This window comes from Talaromyces proteolyticus (genome assembly GCF_021365285.1).
Source record: "Talaromyces proteolyticus strain PMI_201 chromosome Unknown BGW36scaffold_1, whole genome shotgun sequence".
NCBI lineage: Eukaryota > Fungi > Ascomycota > Eurotiomycetes > Eurotiales > Trichocomaceae > Talaromyces > Talaromyces proteolyticus.
In genome coordinates this window covers 1,258,517-1,278,356 of record NW_025764277.1, presented here as the reverse complement: position 1 = coordinate 1,278,356, position 19,840 = coordinate 1,258,517, and the positions used below count along the sequence as shown (strand labels likewise).

Below are 19,840 nucleotides of genomic sequence, written 5' to 3'. Positions count from 1 at the left end.
CGAATATGTACAACAATACAAAGTCCAATATTCAACAGAGAAAGAGTCGATACCAGCACCGCGGGGACAAGGTACATAATAGAATAGAATCATTCATCATGAAAAATCAGTGGAAATCCAAGCAGAAAAGGTCATCGATATTATATGGTTCGTTCTCATTTTCTTGCACAAGTCTTGCCGGAACTTCATTGCAGCCGCCAACGCTAGTACTGAATTTTCTTGCAAACGCTTTTGTGTTAGCATCAAAGTTCTCTGGTGATGTTGTTTCGCCTTTGAAGGATAGTAGTGGTAGTGTATCAAGCTCTGGTACCTGAAGGGGTAGTCTTTGAAACAGCGGGTTTATTGTTGGGTGGCGAGATAACGGTCTCTCGACGGATCCTAATTCTATATTAAGATCTTCGACTGGCGTGACTCTGAGTTCTTGAAGATAGTTATCCCATTGATGATCAGACGGGGAGCTCCCAACTTGGAACTCTTCTGGTGGCTGGTAAAGATCATTATGGATTGTCGCCAAGGAAAATCCCTGTGTTAACGGGAACGAGGGATACAGCATATAATATCCCTTGACTCGCATAAGCTCGAATAGCTCCTCCATGAAGGACGGATACTTTGTTGATATAAGCTTTTCACGAGCTTCTACCTTAGAGCGAGCGGCGGCGGCTAAGCAGCTTGCCAGGAAAGTGTGAAGTTCAGCCCACTTGTCTCCAAAATACAGCGCGGCGTTGCTATTCGGAGCCTGCCATTTGAAGAATGGCGTGTCAGATTCGGTGGGAATGGAGAGGAGAGAATCGTCTGTAGGCTTGCGAGCCGGCAGCTCAAGAGATACACCAAGCAGGTTAGATGATTCATTTACAGCATGGACTGAATGGCGATATCGCAAAATGGTATACTTTAAATAATGGTAAAAAGAGGGAGAAAGCTCTGCCTGAGGGGAGAGAAGAAGCAGATGAGATCCCGCTGAGTCTTTGGGGTAAAATGCTTCCACTGTGCGCACAGTAGATTGTATTGGTGTCATACCGGGGGCCACGCGACGCCGCAGGGTGGTGTATACAGGAAAGTGTTCATTTGACGCTGTTGTCCTGACGAATTCCAGCAAAAAGGGGTCTGTCTGGAAAGGCATTTCAATCGCCAATGAAGGTTTCGAACCAAGGTAGTCTGCTTTCTCTAATGAGCGAAGGAGCCTGATCAAAGACCCGGAAGAGTCTGTAGGGGCATGAACAAGCATATCCACGTGCACGTCATTCCACGCTGAATTAAACGGTGAGCTAAGTCGAATAAAGTAGATGGGAGTTTCATACCTTTAAGCGAACTACTGTCCAGACGCGATAACCATATGAAATCTAAGGCCTTTGTAGGCAAACTGATAAGAGTTGTACCCCTCCAATTTGCGCTCTGCCTGATCGCATTGTAGAAATAGTTCTCTTCGAAGTTATCATCATGTGTAATTATAGCTTTTGGCCTCAAAAATGCATCAATATAGTCCGCACTCACGACCATCCCAGTCTCCAAACGTTCCTCTGCGGACGCAGACGAATGATCCAAGTGGGCGTCATGCCAGAAAATGGGACAGTCCCCATTACTAATGCCATTCACATGTTGTATACCCTCAATCGTCACTCGATCTCTGCCCCCGAGCACGAAATGCACGGTATTCGTCCGACGACGCGCCATCTCACATGCTAATGGGATTAGATCGGACACGCTGTACAGATCAGCAGCTGCAAAGAGGACCGAGTTATCGATCCCCTTGGTAGCCGCGCGGGCATGATATAATGTTGTAGACAACCAGGGAAATTTAAGGCGGCCTTTGTAGTCCTGTCCAGCACCATCGTCTGATGTGGTAGAATCGTCCTGTGCAGCATGTTGAAAGGGTTGCGGCTTTGCAAACCGGGGATCATATCGCTCGACAGCAGGTCGAAGGTCGGTGGGAATATTTTTGTAGAACAAATAAAGCAGATAGGCGCCCACAATAAAAAGCAGCAGCCTGCGTCTGCGACGGGGCCTCCATGTAAACAACGATGGTTTTCTGTGATTTGGACGGGCTTCTTGGACGTGAGCGTCGTCGAACTTCTTTCCCAGCTCGGTATCGACGTCGGGTGCCCTCCTAGCGAGGGGCATGATGGGTGCATCAGTGTTGAGCTGCTAGGCAGCTACAGGAGATTTGTTTCAAGACTCCATGGGCTGGAAACAAAGTCGATGGTAGTGATAATGCATCAGGATCGGGATAATTATCGCTAAGCTGGCGGATGGTCCCTGCAGGCGGGAGTAAGCTTCAGCCCCACGCCTCCTCGGGGGGTCCACCAGTGACCTCAACCCAAACAGTACGTCTACAAGAGACTAAATCTGGTCAAGCTTCAAGAAACGAAAGACTCGTCGTTAAGCATGCGTATAATACATGACTAAGCAGAACGCCTAATTCCACACCAAACCACAATGGACAACTCGATGGAAACAGACGAGATCGAGCCTCGTGGAACTAAACGAACGGCATCTGATGCTGGACTTGCCTCGAGCCAGACGCGCCGCATCAGGGTACTAAGCTAGGTAATCCCAAAGATGATAAACATTTGCTAATGAATACAGGCTCTGGATCCCGATGTTGTTAACAAAATCGCCGCCGGCGAAATCATCGTCGCGCCAATGCATGCGCTTAAAGAGCTCATTGAGAATGCTGTCGACGCAGGATCAACATCTATTGAAATTCTAGTCAAAGATGGCGGTTTGAAACTTCTACAAATTACCGATAATGGCTACGGAATTGATGTACGTTTTACTTTACTCGTTGAGCGGTGTAAGCTAACTAGCAATGTCATGTCAAGGTGGATGATCTACCCATCTTGTGCGAGAGATTCACGACTTCCAAACTAAAAGAGTTCGAAGACTTGACGTCTATCGGCACTTATGGATTCCGGGGCGAGGCCCTGGCTAGTATCAGCCATATTGCTCATCTCACTGTCACAACTAAAACAGCCAATTCAAGCTGCGCATGGAGAGCGCACTATAGTGACGGAAAACTCGTCCCAGCCAAACCGGGTCAGAGTGCCAAACCAAAACCTACAGCTGGGCGCGGGGGAACTCAGATTACTGTAAGAGCCTCTATGCTATAAAACGTATCTATACTGAATTCAACACCCAGGTTGAAGATCTATTCTACAACGTACCAACAAGGCGTCGAGCGTTCCGCTCAGCCAGCGAGGAATACGCAAAGATTCTGGATGTGGTCGGTCGATATGCCGTTCACTGCTCTGGAGTCGCGTTCTCTTGTAAAAAGCACGGTGATTCCGGAGTCAGCATTTCAACTGCGTCGAGTTCGTCTACGATCGACCGAGTGCGGCAAATACATGGTAGTGCCGTGGCCAATGAACTCATCGATTTCAACATCGAAGATACAAAACGACTAGGCTTCAAAGCATCAGGCATGGTAACAAACGCCAACTATCACGTCAAAAGAACCGTCATCCTTCTCTTCATTAATCATCGCTCTGTCGAGTCATTGGCGCTGAAGAAGGCACTGGAGCAGACATATTCAACCTTCCTCCCCAAGGGCGGCCACCCATTTGCCTACATCGACCTCGAAATCGAGCCTAACCGAGTTGATGTCAACGTGCATCCGACTAAGCGGGAGGTGAACTTTCTCAACGAAGACGAAATCATCGAGGCTATATGCAGCGAGATCAGGTCACAACTCGCGCAGGTGGATTCCAGTCGCACATTCATGACCCAGACTCTTTTACCAGGAATTGCGAGGGTTCCTGAATTGCAGCAACAGACTGATACCCCCCACACACCGATCCGCAAGACTGGCCCATCACCGAGTCAGAAAACATATGAGAACAGCCTCGTCCGCACGGACTCGCGGATGCGCAAAATCACGTCAATGCTGCCATCAGTCACCCCCAGTCACCACCACAGCGGAGCTGGAGCTGTATCCACAGACCTCGCCGGTGCGAGACCAGAAGTCGCAGACGATGGGCTTCATTACGAGACCACAGATCGAGAAGCTCTCCGCATCGGCCTCAGCTCGGTCAAACGTCTACGCGCAGCAGTACGCTCCGAAATGCACAACGGACTCACGGAGCTCTTCTCCACGCATTCCTATGTCGGCCTCGTCGACGAACGCCGCCGCATCGCCGCTCTGCAAGCTGGTGTAAAACTATACCTCGTTGACTACGGCATGACCCTAGCCGAATTCTTCTATCAGATCGGATTAACCGATTTCGGCAACTTCGGCGTCATAAAACTGGACCCACCCCCCACGCTGACGGAGTTGATGAAACTCGGTGTCGATATCGAGCGAGAAGAGCATCAAAGCTCTGGCTCTATATCTACTGAGGAAGATGAAGAAATCTTTACAAAAGCACCCGACATAGTCACCAAAACGCTCATCGAACGCCGCGACATGCTCGATGAATATTTCTCAATAAAGATAACCGAACAAGGTGAACTGTTAACCATACCTCTTCTTCTCAAGGGCTATGTCCCATCGTTGGCTAAACTGCCGCGATTTCTGCTCAGGTTGGGACCGTATGTGAACTGGGGTAGCGAGGAGGAGTGTTTCCGCACATTTCTTCGCGAGCTTGCTGCGTTTTATACTCCAGAACAATTACCTACACCACCGTCAGGAGAAGCAGGCTCGGTGGAAGACGAGAGTGTTTCAAGTCGCCGCGTACAGCTTGCGCAAATGCTGGAGCATGTTCTTTTCCCTGGGGTTCGGGCTAGACTTGTTGCCACGGAGGCGTTGCTTAATGCTGTCGTTGAAGTGGCGGACCTTAAGGGGCTGTACCGAGTTTTTGAGAGATGCTAACGTGTGCGATTGATAAAACAGAAATGACATAAATTATTTCCTGAGAAAGTAACGTAAGAAATCCTGAATATATCGAGGAAAGACAACTGAATGTCGAAACTAACATGAGAATGACACAAGACAAACAACGGCTTATACGCAGATCAAACAGTAGGTATGACGATTAAAATAAAGAAATGCCTGCGAAATATCCTCTGCAAGAAATACCACCCGTAACATCCGTCGTAAATAAAACAAAATCATGATCAGTCCAATCCGTACATCTGAAACTCCCTGATACCCATTTCATCCTAATCATCAACCCATCAACCCGTAGCGTGAAATCATCATTTCATATTACTTGCTGTCAACAGCCTCGGTCATGAAAGCATCATAACGAAAATTGTGAATATATCTATTCGAGGTATCGTACCATGTGCGACGATCAAATGGAATGCAACGCAGGAATCAACCTTGCATCTAAATTCATAAGTTATTGCTGCTTCGAATACGGTTTGTTCATAAGAGCAATTTCTCGAGCGATAGTGGCCCACTCTAACTCGCGTCTCAGAGGTTGTTTCCGTTTTTGTTGTTGCAACTCGTCCCATTTTAGAAGTTCATAACTGTCTCAAATTAGTCAAAGTCCACGGAATCAGGTGCAAAGCGCCTACACAAATCGGAGATGTGGTTGGATAATCACATTAAGCCTTCTAGCCCGCACAAAACAACTGTATGATATGTTAGAATTTGCCAGTCTCGTTTGCCATGGACAAACTCACTATGCTCGCGGAAATGAAAGTCCAAGAGATGCCATAACCTCGGCTATGCAGATAGTAGCAGACCTTGAAACGCCAACCCGACAATGAACCAGCGTGGCGGATCCATCTAATTTACCCTTTTCTACACACTATCGTTAGCGTTTCCCCTGGAATAGAAGAATAGAGACAATCAACTTACCAATGAATTTCAAACACCTATCGAACTCCTGAGTCAATGAATCCACGCCGTTGTCCTGAACCTGACTGATAAACATCAAATTATCTTCTCCCCATCTCTCAAAATCATCATCGCTCCACGAAACACTCTCTCCAATGCTAAGAACGCGCTTGATGCCGAGCGCCCGTAATAGCTCTGGGTTGTTGGCATGAGCGAGATTTCCTAGGTACATATACGGAAGTATACGACTTGGAAGTGATCCATCCATAGTTCTAAGCCATTTTGGCTCTAAAATATGACAAACACTCAAGCTTTGAGCGGCAGGGCTTTCTTGCAATAGTCGAGGTTGAATATTTCGTAAGAATACAACATCGGATGGATATGCAAAGAAATTTCGCCCCTTCTCGCGGTGGAGTTTGAGCCAAGCCTCATGCATCGGAATTCCCTCCGCAAAAATGAAATAGGCAAGTGCTAGCAGGGAGCTCTCTGTGTAGCCATCTGCACAGTGAATCAGAATTCGATGAGCTCGTCGCGTCAAGGCATCCATTGGTACGTCGTCATCTGCATCATGTTCCAATTCATCCTCTTCTGGGTTTGCAAGGTAGTACATCCAGCGAATAGTGGTGACAAAATCCTCGACGTCCTTGCCAGATTCCGGCAGCGGTACAATGCTTCCGGAAGATGGAAACTGTATCAACTGCGTCTTTGTGGGGTCATTAGCAAGTTCTCTATGCACCCTTTCGAGATAGCGAGGTCCTGGAATGGAGGCTAGATCATTGGCTTCTACCAGAAGGTCAAATTGATCAGGGTCAAGCTGATCATGTTCACCAGAAGCCAAAAGCATATCTGGACTGGGACCTAGCCAGACTCCGTTGGAAATTTCCGAGGCCTTGGACATGTTGCACATTTCAATACGTTCCCACTGGACTGTTGAAATTAGTACGTTGGATACATGTATATGGGCAAACTGAAGTGAGAAGCCTACAGAAATCCATCACATTGCTCGTAAAATGGCCGGCAGAGTCGACAGCTACCAGTTCTGGGTGCTTCTTCTCAATTTCTTCATAGGTATCTACCATGCTGTTAGGGTTGAGTCTCAAGTTGGGACCGGTTTGTATAGCTCACCAGACAGGATAAATGTATTAAAAAGCGGAGTCTCCTGAGCAGGATCATGCTTCATCCTCCAATTCTGCTGCGCGATTGCCAGCCTCTCAGCTGCATCCAGCAATTGAAAGTTGCTGGCTCCATTTTTTGCATATATGATAATGTCCGACAGAGGTGCCAATTTTGCAGTCTGGATATGGAAATTGCGAACAGAAAAGCCATCAATGGGGTCCGCGTCAATGAAATCATATCCAGAAGGGGCAAGAATCTCGTCAAGCGTGACAGCTCCTCGAAGGCGCGACTTGGTTAGGTCATCATCGAGGCTGACTATGGTGAAGGTGCGCAAACATTTCGGAATGCGGCGCAGCGATCGTTTCCGATTGACGAAGAAGGCAGATTGCATAGCATTATCGGGGTGCAAGCCATGTAGCCAAGGAAACACTTGCTTGGGATCTGGGAGCGACTGGGCAGCTAAATTGTTCAAGGCCGCAACGAGGATATCGGAATCAATGGAGTATACTGGTGGAGATTTGGATAATTTTCTGAAGCGATCAGGCGGGTAGAGCAAGGACGTGAGCGAGACAGTTGGAGATTTGGGGGACGAGGGCAGTTGCGGAGCAGAGCCAGGTGGACAGGTTGGAATATGCTTATTCGGGATAGAAGTGGGTGTGCGGGGGCGGACGTTGAGACTGAGAGCTGGGGAAACCGGGGGCGGTGTCGCAGAGTGCCGAATTGACTGTTGCTGAACCACTACTGTCGCCATATCGAGGTGTCGTCTCCGTGGGCGTGTGATGAAGTGCGATTTGCAAGAGCTGTCGTGTAGAATCTCAAGGGCGGGCAATTGCGTCCTTCAGTATAATCCCGCAACACTGAATGCGATCACATCACTGAAAATACACGCCGAATGCAAGAAGGCGGGCCAGCAGGCTGTTTTTGCCTGCTGCGGTTCTTTCCTTGCTACGACTGCCTCGGAATGTATAGTCTATTGTCGAGGATCAGCACCAGCGCAATCGCTTGGCGGAGCGGGGAACATGAGAGGGGAGCAGAACGAGCTGGGGATGGCAGGAGCCGCGAAAGACTTACCAAGCCTCAATGGCGGAAAGACTGTATACAGATTCCAGGGCGACAGACGGGGAGCAGTGCAATAATGGTCACGATGAGGACGACAGTCGCTGTGCTGATGGGTGGTGGGAATGAGATGCGCTGATGGGGCATCGATAGCGCGGCAATTGCTGGCGGGGGTGGGTAATCGCAGTTCTAGTAGTCGACTAGCAGCTGTACTTAGTCCTTACTACTATTAGCCTTAGGACCAACGCACGACCCGAGCATTTCCACGCTAGCGCTCACTCTGTAAGGGTCCAAGTGGGACACGATAAGCGTTCTATCCAGAAGCGCGCGACCGGGGCCGGACGAATAATCAAGCAGCAGCAGGGTGATAGCAACGAGGCATGGACATTCAGGACGAGTGGGATATAAGCAAGATCGATGATTGTGCACGAAACAATGGATAAATGACAGCGCACAGAAGAGCGAGGAAAGCACACACTACACAGCAGGCAAGGGCAGGTAAGACCAGACAAGACCAGGAAAGAGCAACAACAGGAAGGCGCGGCCCTGATTGGCATGGGTGGCAGCAGGAAAGCGCGACCGTCATGCGAGCGGACAGCCATTGCCGCATTCAACCAGCAGCGCGGTCCAATGAGCAGGCGCGACCAGCCGGGGATCCTTGCCACCTCGAAGCATGTCAGACGGTGCGCAGCCATTCACCATGCTCCTTCCTCACGCGTCGCAGCCCTCCTTGCTCCCTTCCTGCCCTTCCTGCCCTTCCCACGGGCTGGTCTGACAAGAGTCCAGCCCGAACGAGAAAGTGTACTACGGTATGTGTAGCACTAGGGCATTAGCCTAAGCCGCAGCCCGTTGATGTATCCTGTTTTCCATGCGATCAAGACGATCAAGAGCAGTCCTAGATGCCAATTGCAGAGCCGTGCTGTCGATCGTAAGAGAATGATTTAAATTATACAACCACCGCGATTGAGACAACGGGCTGACGCGCTGTTGTGGAAAAAGAAGCATCTGAAACTGCGGGGTAACGTTGTTGTGGGAAGATCGGAATCCAGGGCTGGTGATCCGCTGCGCTCCGTACTCCATACATGTTTATTTGTATCAGCAGTGTACACATAGGCATAATATATTATGTATAATGTATATAGTGTATACACGACGTTACGTTCATGGTAGCGCGCAGTCATCGGTGTCAACTGAAGCCTTTGCAGCAGAGCCAGACCCTCATACAACGCTGTCCTTGAAAGGAGAATACGATATGTTAATATGTTAATGTTTTATTGACGATTCGCTGCGATAAGAATAATGTCATCGTCATCTATTTTGAGTGCTGAGCGGGGTTGAGTCGTGCAAACAATCGCCGCCTGCTCATTGGCTGGCTGCCTCCCCAGGATCCACACGGCGGGACTTGCTGGTCCGAGCGTCTTAGAAGCAAATCCAGCCAATCGCCGTAAACCTTGTTTTTCTGGTAGTAATACATAACTACGTACACACTATGGTACTATAATTGTTAGTGCCAACAGCCATTCTTGATCAGCTCCACTGCTGCATGCTCATCGCTGCGCCTTTGCTCGCAGCTCGTCGGCCAGCCGCAAGAGGTAAAACTGGGCCATGTCGGGTGGGAGTGCCTTGAACGACTGTGCGATTTTATCCACCTCATTGCGTCCTTTCTCGTACGCCTGGAGGTCTCTGTTCGCATACACATCGCGCCCCGTTGCATACCCCGTGACGAGGTTGCGGAAGAACATATTCACCGCGATGCTGACCCCTCCGATGGGCGATGCAGCGTGCAGCCAGAGCGGCGGGATGAACAGAATATCGCCGGGTTTCATGATGGCCTCGTGGGGCGACGTTCGTGGGATATAGAGAATATTGCCATCAGCTACACTGTCAAAAACTTCTAGAGTCGAGCTGGATGCTCCAGCCGGTAGCTGCAGATGCTGTACATCCGAGGGCGGGTAGAGAACCAGCTTTTTCTGTCCTTGAATCTGACAGTAGACATTGCCCATTACCTAGGAGAAGAACGTTAGTAAATGCAAATATGATTCACATCACAATGTAAAAGCTAATCTTACGTCGTAGTGAAGCCACATAGTGACTGGCCCTGAAATACGTAGAGGGGAACTATGTGCATGCTCTTGTACAAAACTGAGTGGAGCGGGGAGTTGGAAATCATCCTTGATTTCAGGAAAGTCTTCCGCCAAATTAGTTGCCTTCTTCGTTGGCTGATTGACCGAGATCGATCGCAGATATTGACGGCTGCCCTGGTGGATTTCTTCGAGGAATGTGCTGAATTTTTTGGTCTTATAGGAAAAGTTCTTCGTTTGGAAATTCATATGATCAGAACGAGCCTCATGAACAATTACTTGACGATCAACTCCCATAGCCTGGGCCAGGTAGTCCTTGGTCCAATATTCCGTGCAGCGCCCCAGATTAGCCCCAGCTATAATAACTGGTTGAGAATGGGCCATGATTTCCTCAAACTCGGTCTGGGTTTCGACAGTTCGACGAGGTATCGCGGTGATCGTACCTGGATTGGCTAGTCTTTTACGAATTTTATTTGCTAGAGGCGCAGGTTTATTCAAGCATGCCTTTTCGTTTTCAGGCAGCAAATTCCACTCAACGGGAGTCCTGACTGAAATATCTCGCAAATGCCAAATGAAATCATTCCAATAGGTACCGAATGAAAAGCACACTGCTCCACCAGTAGCAACCAGAGCTTCAGATGGGCTGACATTGGACGATACATGGCCCACGAGGAGTGGTCGAGACATTGAAGAATCGGTGACATAATGAACGATTTCCACAGTCAAAGAATTCCATTTCTCCTGAGCTAACTCGGCAATATTCAGATGGAGTATCTCCAGTTCATGTGTGAGAATACCACGAACACTGATCCCACCAATAATAATCAAGCTGTCAGAAATTACACTAACAGATGCACCAAAGCGGCCAATGTAGTCTGAAAGAGTCGTAGCATCTCGCAGTTTGGAGGTGTGCTCAATGAGTTGTATGATTTTAGTTCCACTCTCTCGCACCTTAACAGTCCATTTCCAGAAATCGGTTTGAATGATTCCATCCTGAGTCATACCACCGAAGAGATATCCACTTGACGAGCCTATGCTCACTATTGAGGCACCAAATCGAGTTGGAATGTCAGCCTCAGAGACAACTTCAAGTGTCTGCCAGCCTTGTTGAACGTCCCAAAGTAGCCAATCGCCCAGCGTCTCGCCCTTGTTAGACTTTCCGCCGTAAACCAACACATGTTCTGCATCTTCTTGTAGTTGAACGTGTGTTGCACAGTGACGAAATCGAGGAACAGGAAGGGGATATGTCTCTTTCCACACATTATCTTGACGAATCCAACAGTCACTCAAGCTTGCAGCAGGTGACGCCCGACCTCCAACAATTAGACTCCTCCCATCCTTGAGGTTCGTAATAGTATGGCACATGCGTGGCGGGATATTTTGGGGCGGCAAAGTTCGGACTGACTTAGTAACTTTCTCTCCTCTGACATAAAGATCAGTCGACGACAGACGGTATTGACTCCCTAGTCCACCGTGGATACCCAACGACCCGTCACTATCGGAGACTATTGCGGCAAACCTTCGACGACCCTTCTGAGTCGGCAGAGGCTTAGCTGATAAAACCAGCGAGGACTTGGGAAGACCATTAGAGCATGGGGCCTCGGGATTCTTATTCCTATAGTCTCTAGCAAAAGTAGAGGCTGATAGAAGGAAGTAATGGGAAGCAAAGAGAGAAAATTCTTCCCATTCATCAAACGGTTCGATGTCGTCCAAACCCGTCCTCTGCGATTTACTAAGAAAGGAATCGTCATTCCAAACATTCCACAAACTCATGGCGGATGCGCTGAGCCACCCCTTGGAAGTGAAGCGCTCTTCCTGCATTTGAAGGGTTGGATATTTATGAATCGAGTGCAGAGGTGCTTGGAGCTTATGGAAATGCTTCATCATAGTATATGCAAACGGATGATTAGGGCCATCTGGGAAGAATTGCTCCAGAAGACAGAATTGAATGTCTGCACAAGTATAACTTAGCCCTGTCACAAGGTGCACAATGCTAGTCTCTTACCTTGACCGAGGGTCGGTAACCATGATACAAGCGCATCGGCGGACTCAATGTCCATGTAAGTGAGCGACACCTCCGCTGTACAAAGAATCGAGACAGGAGAAGAGCCGAAAATCTCATTCAGACCTTCCCCAAGCTTTTTCAAGTTTTTAAGGTCACACCCCACAGCCACATAGTGGGAAGCTCGCAGAAGCACCGGATTAGGCTCCGGGTAGATGTCCATCTTTCCCAAGACATCCTTAAAAACATCCGTTTTTTGAATGAGTGTAGTTTTAATGCCCATCAGCTTTTCATAGTCAATGTCCACGAAAGTGGCATTTTGGCAGATTGCCTTTTCGCGAGCAAGAAACTGGAAAGGTAGCGGGTCACTAATCAATCTTTTCAGCCCATACCCCTCAAACTAATTCAGCATTGTGTACACTCACTAGCCGCATCCAAGGTTGAGAATAAATTTGGGGCGTTCGTGTGGCTCTTCCAGGAATTTGCGAACCGTTTGCGCAATGGCATGCATCCGAAGCCAATATCCACGGTTGATCAACGGCGCTCGTCTCTGCGGTCTCTTCACGAAGGGGCGAAAGAACTCTTCTCCGGGATAATACTGAAGCTCGACACTGCGTTTGGACACAATACTACTGTTATTTGTCTAGACAGCAAGCTGGGTCAGTCATCTGGCCCACATCACGATGGCTAAAGGCAAGGCAACAGCTCACTAACTTCCATCACCAAACCAGCCTCCTTCTCCTGTTTGGTCGGCATGCTGGCCGTAGCCTGTTTCGGCTTTTGGGCCATGACAACAGCGCGCAAAGGCCAATCGAAGGGGCGCCTGTTCTTTTGTTGTTTTCCATTTTTCGTGGCAGGCAATATTTTGTGGCAGGCGGCATCGGGCGGCAGAACGGGTATGGAGGGGGAGAGCGCAATCAAAGTATGGCCCGAGCGGCAGTTAGCTGTGGTGGAGCCAGCCTCACTCACTCACAGTGACAGTCCATCACCTGGACATCACCAGCCTCAGCCTGCGCACTCCGAGGCTCGCTCTGCTTCCGCCCCTCCTCAGCCAGCCATATCGCTGCCTAGTCTCCAGTCGCCAGTCGGAATCCTCTTAAAGCCCCCGAGCTGCGTCTCCCAGCCATTTGCGATAGGCGATCTTCCTGCATCCTGACCGATCCTATCGATTCTTTATGCGACTACACCCCTCCCCGCATGATTGGTGAGGCGGGGTGGAATCATTCAGAACAGCGTCATTGCCGTCGCTCGTGCGATCAATAACAACAACACCATCCGTTCACGCTGTCTGCTTCTGACAACATCGGTGTAAAGCAACGATGGCGATGAACTTCGTTACATTCAACCAGGACTACAGCTATTTGGCAGTGGGCACGCCCAAAGGGTTTCGCATCTTTACGACCGACCCTTTTGCCAAAAGCTATGAGACCAAAGAAGGAAACATAGCCATGCTGGAGATGCTGTTCTCGACGTCGCTGGTCGCTTTGATCTTGTCGCCACGGCGTCTCCAGATTACCAATACCAAGGTCAGTTTACATAAATGGCGCATGAACGGTTGAGTGCTGATACCAATAGCGACAATCCACTATATGCGAACTAACATTTCCAACCACGGTCCTTGCCGTGAAATTGAATCGCAAACGACTGGTGATCGTCCTTGAACACCAGATCTATCTGTATGATATCCAGACTATGAGACTTCTTTCGACCATTGAAACATCACCAAATCAGAGTGGTACGTCTTATTGGGCGGTGCTACCCTCTTAAATGTTTACTTATTTCCCAAATAGCAATTTGTGCGCTGTCGCCCTCCTCTGAGAACTGTTATCTTGCCTACCCGCTACCACAAAAAGCTCCGCCTTCATCATTTGCTCCTCCTGCGCACGCCCCCCCGGCCAACTCGACTCATATAGCTCCTACGACCGGTGATGTATTGATATTCGACGCCATCAAGCTAGAAGCTATTAATGTTGTAGAGGCTCATCGATCCCCTCTTTCATGTATTACGTTAAATGGTGATGGCACTTTGTTAGCGACTGCTTCGGACAAAGGAACCATAATTCGAGTTTTTTCGGTCCCTGATGGGCACAAGCTTTACCAATTTCGACGAGGTTCAATACCCTCCCGAATATACAGCATGTCGTTCAATACCATGTCGACATTACTATGTGTTTCATCGGCAACAGAGACAATCCATGTATTTAAATTGAGCAAAGAGGGAGGCGCTACAGATGGGAGCTTACGGTCTTCTCCTTACGACCGACCGCTTAGCCCTACCTCGGGCTACGGAGAAGAAGAACTTGAAGGGTCCGATTTCGCGTCGAGGAAGCATAATGGTACACTCATTGGCATGATCCGTCGCACCTCGCAGAACGTAGGAAACACGTTTGCTGCAACTGTTGGCGGATATCTTCCAAAGGGTGTCAGTGAGATGTGGGAGCCTGCGCGGGACTTTGCATGGATCAAATTGCCAAGGTCTAGTCCAGGCTCCGGTGGTCATGCTAACTCTGGGCCCGTCAGAAGCGTTGTGGCCATGAGTAGCAACACACCGCAGGTCATGGTTGTGACTAGTGAAGGTAATTTCTATGTCTTCAACATCGACCTGTCCAAGGGCGGTGAGGGAACATTGACAAAACAATACTCGTATGTAACCTTTCTGATGGTGACGAAACTTATGTTTACTGACACGATCGCTTGCTAGTGTTCTCGATACCAACGACAAGCTCGGGTCATCAGGGCTAGACTATTGATTACCTACGATACCCTACAATTGTATCTCGTCTATGTGATTTTGCATGTTCATCATTAGCGGCGTATGTAACTGCGGGCATGTACTCTAGGAGTTTGTGGACGGGATGATCGGCGCAGTCTTTATCCATCTTCTCTCTCTTTCTCTCTCTCTTTTCTTATTTCTTGTCTTGCGACAATGCCTATATCCATCCTGACGATTCTTTTGTTGTCGCGGAATTCCCGCCTAATTTTTATCGGCTGCGAACTGACATATTCCCGTGAATCTTCTCTAGCCAGTAGCACTCGGCTCTTCTCTAGATGTAAAAACAACCATACTGAAATATATATGCAAATGCACATTCGAGGTACCAGGCGCCGCACACGATTAACGAGCCGTCAGAGGTGCTCACGCTGTGGAGCCCCAACACGTGGTAGCAGCCTAGCTAGGCCTGCAACGGAGATTTCGGAGCCGACCCCGCATAGGCCATGCCCGAGTCATCGTAGCGCCGTCGTACCTCAATACAACTCTGCCACGAACCTCCAATATTATATTAAGTATTAATACCGTTATTAATGCAGGCCAAGAGGCTGAGCTCGCTCCTCTCCTCCCACCTCCCCCCACATGAGTCGCACTGGCTTATCAGCAAGCGCAGTCCTCTTTCCGGCCAATTGATTCTGTCTCTCCTCAGTCCCCACTCTCGCCCTCCGACCTCCACGCAAGCTCCCATCATTACATAGCCATCCCTCCATTATTCACTGCAGTCGATCCCGTCTTCTCGAAGAGCAATTCTCGAATTGTTGGCCTTTCGACAACTCACTTTGATTGCGCTTGTCTCCTTCGTCTGTCGATGCCCATAACGTGACGCGTTCTTCGACTTGACTTCCACGGACCACCTCCGCAACCGTGGTTGTCTTGCTGCGGCTCTGGCCCCGACTCGACGCTCATGAGCTCCGTTGTGCCTCTTTCTCGTTCTCAAATACCATAGCCTCTTTCTGAATGGCACGCAAATTCACTCATCAGAGAGTGAGCTATGGTGCGTGGTCTCGGAATTCATCCAACTCGGCCATCTACTAACCTTCTCTTTCAGTGCTCCCTCTTCCAGATGCCCCGGGTGGGCACCGACTTGGTGTTAATGGTCTTGCTGTTGACACCGAAAGCGGCATTTTGTACGTCTCGTTTGTAATGGCATCCTACACACTTCATCCAGCTAACAATCGTCCGATCAAGATACTCTGCAGGTCGCGACGGTGTAATATGTTCCTGGGACCTGAACCACAAAACGTCGTCTCCACCTGCTGCCTCCCCGAAGAGCTCTAAAACGACTACACATAGACATCAGGTCCAGGCGCATAGTCATTGGATAAACGACATCGTTCTGACACAAAATAACTCTGCCTTGGTTTCCGCCTCGTCAGACACGACAGTCAGGGTTTGGAGACCACAGTCTGAGACCGGCGACCTCCCAACTTCTGTCGGCCGTCATGCCGACTACGTCAAGTGCCTAGCGACCTCAGGACTGCAGCCCAACTGGGTCGCATCAGGAGGGTTGGATCAAAAGGTTATTCTATGGGATCTCAACGGCGGAGGCGATATATTGAAAATCGACACCTGCGGGGACGAAGTCACCGAAAAGGGGTCTGTATATGCTTTAGGGACAGGCGGCTCGGTCTTAGCAAGCGGTGGCCCGGAGTCAGTGGTACGAGTTTGGGATCCAAAATCAGGAAAGCTCATCACCAAATTCGTGGGACACACAGATAATATTAGAGATATCCTAATCAATGAAGATGGAGACACTATTATGTCCGCCTCTTCGGACCAGACTATCAAGGTCTGGTCGTTGACTGCAGGTCGATGTGCGCATACATTAACTATGCACAACGACAGTGTGTGGTCACTCTATTCAGATCACCCCCAACTGTCGGTGTTTTATTCTAGCGACCGATCAGGTCTCGTTGCAAAGACGGATACACGAAATGTTCCCGATATCGATCAAGGAACATCCATTGCTGCTCTTCAAGAACACGAAGGCGTTATCAAAGTTGTAGCCGCAGGCGACTCTATTTGGACTGCGACTCCGAAGTCTAGCATCAACCGCTGGAATGATGTGGATACAAGTGCGGATATTGAGCTTCCGAATAACTCAGCTCAGCGTTTGAGTGCCGGTTCACCTACAGAATCGCCCCCAGAGACTTCAAACCAAGCCCCTTTAGGGGCGACTAATGGAACTACCAGAAAGAAAATACCTCATAGCTCCCTTCTCTTGCTCTCAAATACGTCAACCTTTCCAGGGTTAGACCCGGAAAGAGCTACTATATACTCCTCTGTTAGCGGCCGAAAACCGTCAGACCTTGTCAATGATGACGAGCTTGGTGTTGTAATGCCTGTGTATGCAATGCCGGAGGAAACAATTGAGGGACAGCATGGATTGATCAAATATTTGTTGCTCAATGATAGAAAGCGAACATTGACTCAAGACACAGCTGGAGAGGTTGTTATGTGGGACCTGGTCAAGGTGAATAACCATCTTTCTCTTTGTTTGCATATACTAATCAACAATAAGTGTGTACCGATACAAACGTTTGGAAAACGACACATTGATGACGTCGCATCGGAAGTCAATACGGTCGAAAGCATAGCCCATTGGTGTACAGTGGACATTCGAACTGGACGTTTATCTGTTATCTTGGAACCGAATCGCTGTTTCGATGCCGAGGTGTATGCGGATGATGTAGGTATTACGGGCGAGTATGAACATGGTGCAGATCAGAGACGTAAGGGAACCCATGACATTCAAATATGAGATTAGCTAGCTAACTATAGGACTAATGAAAATAGTGAATCTTGGAAAGTGGGTTCTTCGATGGTTGTTTGGCGAACTAGTTGAAGAAGAGGTTCGACGTGATGAAAAGTACCGTGAAGCAGCATTAGCAAAAGCAGCCGAATATCATGACAGTGCTCCCGTTCGGATCGATTTGCCAACACCAAGAACACCAGGATCACAAGGAATTCCAGAACCGTTATCAACAACACCGCGCGCTCTGAATGGATTGCAACCACATATTGCCTCGCCAGGTCTAAATATAGGCACAGTATCTCCCGGAGGTGCTAATCTTAGCTCTTCCCTTCCTAGAAGCGAAGAAGACCCATTGCATACAGGCTTCAACCACGATTTGGCCAGACATCCGTCCTCTGAGAAGCAAAATGACTACTTTTCTAACGCACATGCCATCGAGGCGGATAAACCAGTCCAATCTGCAGCAGATGATCAAACACCTACGGCACTTCCTCAGTCACCAGCTGAGCCAGAAAAGGAGGAGAAAAGAAAAGGCTCGTTATTTGGCAAGAAATTCAGGATGGAATTCCCCAAAAAGCTTGGCAGGACCTCGGGCGATGTGAAAAGCCCATTGCCAGAGGAAAAGCCAGAAGAATCTGACAAATCATCCGAGAAGGAAGAAAAGGTGTTTGAGAATAGTCTCAACGGGGTTATTGAACGAATACACCATGAGTACGAAACATTTCTAGCTGCTAACCCTGGCTCAACTCTAGACTCGGGGATCACCCCTAGCCCGGCCAGCGAAGCACCAGTATTGCGTATCCCGTCAAATACATCAATATTGATCCAAGAAGAATCTGGTGATACGGCTGTAGCTGCGGATCTTTACCAGGGGTTTGTGGGAAATGTGCGAGAAGAGGTCGACAAGCTCGAGCAAGCGATTCCTCATTGGCTGGGAGAATTATTGTTGAAGGTAAAGTTGATATCCTTTTATACTTTATCATTTGCTAAATTTGTCTATATAGAATCAAATTATCGCAAAGGAAGTGGTGAAGGTTGCTTTCATTCTAAAGCCATATGAAGACCAACTTCCTCCTGTGGTCAAACCTGATGGGTATGCTAATGGCTCCTGGGTAGAAAATATAAAGTGCTAATTCAGGACAGGGCGGCCAACAATAATAGCTCTCGGCTGAACGCCAACCGTATGCTCCGAGCCAAGAAGATTCTCGCGTACATCGCCGAGCGGATTGATCCAGCAGACCCAACAAACCCAGATCCGGATCCCATGAAGCCTGAAGAATATTTGGACCTATACTGCCAAAACACTGTTAGAGACACTATCCCCAATCCCTACATGTTCTAATTCTAACTTTACACAGTTGATTCCGGAGAATATGACATTGGCAACAATACGAACACACATTTGGCGCTCCGGTAGCGACATGGTCCTTTTCTATAAAGCCAATGGCAAGAAATTGATTCGGCCACCAGTGACAGAAGCTCAAACTGTAGATGTTCAAGCGAGTGATGATTCAAATGCTGACAACCACCCGAATGGCGCCTTGTCCCAGACAACCGCCCAAAGTCAAAACTCAGAAACCCCTTCTATTTCTGGCTTATAAATAGCCATTAGAAAAGATTCTGTCCTCATGAATAGTCAAAATGTACTGTAGACCATATTATAAGTGCTAAGGAAGCGTTGCTTATTGTTGTAAAATTCGATGGTGGTTTAGGGCTAGTGTCTAATGATAGCAAACCCTAATGCAATCGGGATTTGAAGCAGCGGTGCATTCCTTTCGATATTATTTGATATTTGGGCCTAGTTTCAATGGTAGATACACCATAAATTATCAATCTAATTCATAGGGCACATTAAGCCAAGCCTTAACAAAATGCAATGGTTTGATACAATATCTATTGTCTATCTTCTCGGCCGAGAGCAAGCTCACATCGAAAATACCAAATCTAGTAATATTTACATGTCATGGACAGCGAATAAGAATTCTACTTCTAATATAATCCCACAATTTCCGATGCTTCCGCATGGTTTACGTTACTGGGTCTGGTTGAGGAGAGAGTACTACGTCATGATTATCGGGCGGATCATCTCTAGTAGTAGTCTGTTCGGGAAATTCTCATTCCAAATCGGGTGATTTGATGTCAATGTCAGGGTATCAGAGTCTATTCTTGCTGGCAGTCCTTTTCCGAGGATCACATGTCTCAATTCACGGATGTTCTAAAAAAATGACGGGAAACTTGAATATGATTAGAGCCCAGGCTTGTTACATCTAGCTTTTGGAAGTATCATGCTCATTAATATTTCTCAGTGTTAACCCAAAAAACCTTGAAAAGTTATCAATCG

The 19,840-nt window shown here is 48.3% G+C and overlaps 6 protein-coding genes across 6 annotated transcripts; 3 read left to right on the top strand and 3 right to left on the bottom strand.

Moving 5' to 3' along the window:
• Positions 1–106: 106 nt before the first annotated feature.
• Positions 107–2,118, bottom strand: BGW36DRAFT_421686 (uncharacterized protein; the record flags this gene model as incomplete). Its single annotated transcript, XM_046219606.1, has 2 exons — positions 107–1,248; positions 1,299–2,118. 2 exons carry the CDS (start codon positions 2,116–2,118, stop codon positions 107–109), a joined length of 1,962 nt encoding a protein of 653 aa, XP_046077735.1.
• A 315-nt stretch (positions 2,119–2,433) lies between these two features.
• BGW36DRAFT_392808 (putative DNA mismatch repair protein Mlh1) lies at positions 2,434–4,804 on the top strand (the record flags this gene model as incomplete). Its single annotated transcript, XM_046217740.1, has 4 exons — positions 2,434–2,532; positions 2,584–2,763; positions 2,820–3,086; positions 3,137–4,804. 4 exons carry the CDS (start codon positions 2,434–2,436, stop codon positions 4,802–4,804), a joined length of 2,214 nt encoding a protein of 737 aa, XP_046077734.1.
• A 236-nt stretch (positions 4,805–5,040) lies between these two features.
• On the bottom strand, positions 5,041–8,040 carry BGW36DRAFT_7686 (uncharacterized protein). The gene is made up of 7 exons (XM_046222573.1): positions 7,907–8,040; positions 6,845–7,805; positions 6,705–6,791; positions 5,741–6,646; positions 5,563–5,683; positions 5,455–5,511; positions 5,041–5,406 (listed from the first exon to the last, which is right to left on the bottom strand). Exons 2-7 carry the CDS (start codon positions 7,584–7,586, stop codon positions 5,277–5,279), a joined length of 2,043 nt encoding a protein of 680 aa, XP_046077733.1. The 5' UTR covers positions 7,587–7,805; positions 7,907–8,040; the 3' UTR covers positions 5,041–5,276.
• Positions 8,041–9,153: 1,113 nt separating this feature from the next.
• On the bottom strand, positions 9,154–12,844 carry BGW36DRAFT_332207 (leucine carboxyl methyltransferase family). Its single transcript, XM_046212848.1, has 5 exons — positions 12,689–12,844; positions 12,400–12,617; positions 11,978–12,342; positions 9,961–11,924; positions 9,154–9,897 (listed from the first exon to the last, which is right to left on the bottom strand). The coding sequence occupies exons 1-5, from the start codon at positions 12,761–12,763 to the stop codon at positions 9,439–9,441; spliced, it is 3,081 nt and encodes a 1,026-aa protein (XP_046077732.1). The 5' UTR covers positions 12,764–12,844; the 3' UTR covers positions 9,154–9,438.
• A 96-nt stretch (positions 12,845–12,940) lies between these two features.
• On the top strand, positions 12,941–15,035 carry BGW36DRAFT_402749 (WD40-repeat-containing domain protein). Its single transcript, XM_046218866.1, has 4 exons — positions 12,941–13,500; positions 13,550–13,709; positions 13,765–14,617; positions 14,676–15,035. The coding sequence occupies exons 1-4, from the start codon at positions 13,294–13,296 to the stop codon at positions 14,722–14,724; spliced, it is 1,269 nt and encodes a 422-aa protein (XP_046077731.1). The 5' UTR covers positions 12,941–13,293; the 3' UTR covers positions 14,725–15,035.
• A 229-nt stretch (positions 15,036–15,264) lies between these two features.
• On the top strand, positions 15,265–19,356 carry BGW36DRAFT_332201 (WD repeat protein). Its single transcript, XM_046212847.1, has 8 exons — positions 15,265–15,738; positions 15,793–15,871; positions 15,933–17,217; positions 17,266–17,476; positions 17,541–18,451; positions 18,504–18,592; positions 18,643–18,805; positions 18,858–19,356. Exons 1-8 carry the CDS (start codon positions 15,702–15,704, stop codon positions 19,098–19,100), a joined length of 3,018 nt encoding a protein of 1,005 aa, XP_046077730.1. The 5' UTR covers positions 15,265–15,701; the 3' UTR covers positions 19,101–19,356.
• The last annotated feature ends 484 nt before the right edge of the window (positions 19,357–19,840 follow it).

Coding starts and splice junctions, on each gene's coding strand:
- BGW36DRAFT_7686 (XM_046222573.1), bottom strand. CDS start 7,586: ATGGCGACAGTAGTGGTTCAGCAACAGTCAATTCGGCACTCTGCGACA. Junction 6,792..6,844: donor TAATACATTTATCCTGTCTG/GTGAGCTATACA, acceptor ACAGCATGGTAG/ATACCTATGAAGAAATTGAG. Junction 5,512..5,562: donor CTTTCATTTCCGCGAGCATA/GTGAGTTTGTCC, acceptor CATATCATACAG/TTGTTTTGTGCGGGCTAGAA.
- BGW36DRAFT_332207 (XM_046212848.1), bottom strand. CDS start 12,763: ATGGCCCAAAAGCCGAAACAGGCTACGGCCAGCATGCCGACCAAACAG. Junction 12,618..12,688: donor AGGCTGGTTTGGTGATGGAA/GTTAGTGAGCTG, acceptor CTTGCTGTCTAG/ACAAATAACAGTAGTATTGT. Junction 11,925..11,977: donor GTTACCGACCCTCGGTCAAG/GTAAGAGACTAG, acceptor ATACTTGTGCAG/ACATTCAATTCTGTCTTCTG.
- BGW36DRAFT_402749 (XM_046218866.1), top strand. CDS start 13,294: ATGGCGATGAACTTCGTTACATTCAACCAGGACTACAGCTATTTGGCA. Junction 13,501..13,549: donor TCCAGATTACCAATACCAAG/GTCAGTTTACAT, acceptor TGATACCAATAG/CGACAATCCACTATATGCGA. Junction 14,618..14,675: donor ACATTGACAAAACAATACTC/GTATGTAACCTT, acceptor ATCGCTTGCTAG/TGTTCTCGATACCAACGACA.
- BGW36DRAFT_332201 (XM_046212847.1), top strand. CDS start 15,702: ATGGCACGCAAATTCACTCATCAGAGAGTGAGCTATG. Junction 17,477..17,540: donor ACATGGTGCAGATCAGAGAC/GTAAGGGAACCC, acceptor TAATGAAAATAG/TGAATCTTGGAAAGTGGGTT. Junction 18,452..18,503: donor TGGGAGAATTATTGTTGAAG/GTAAAGTTGATA, acceptor TTGTCTATATAG/AATCAAATTATCGCAAAGGA.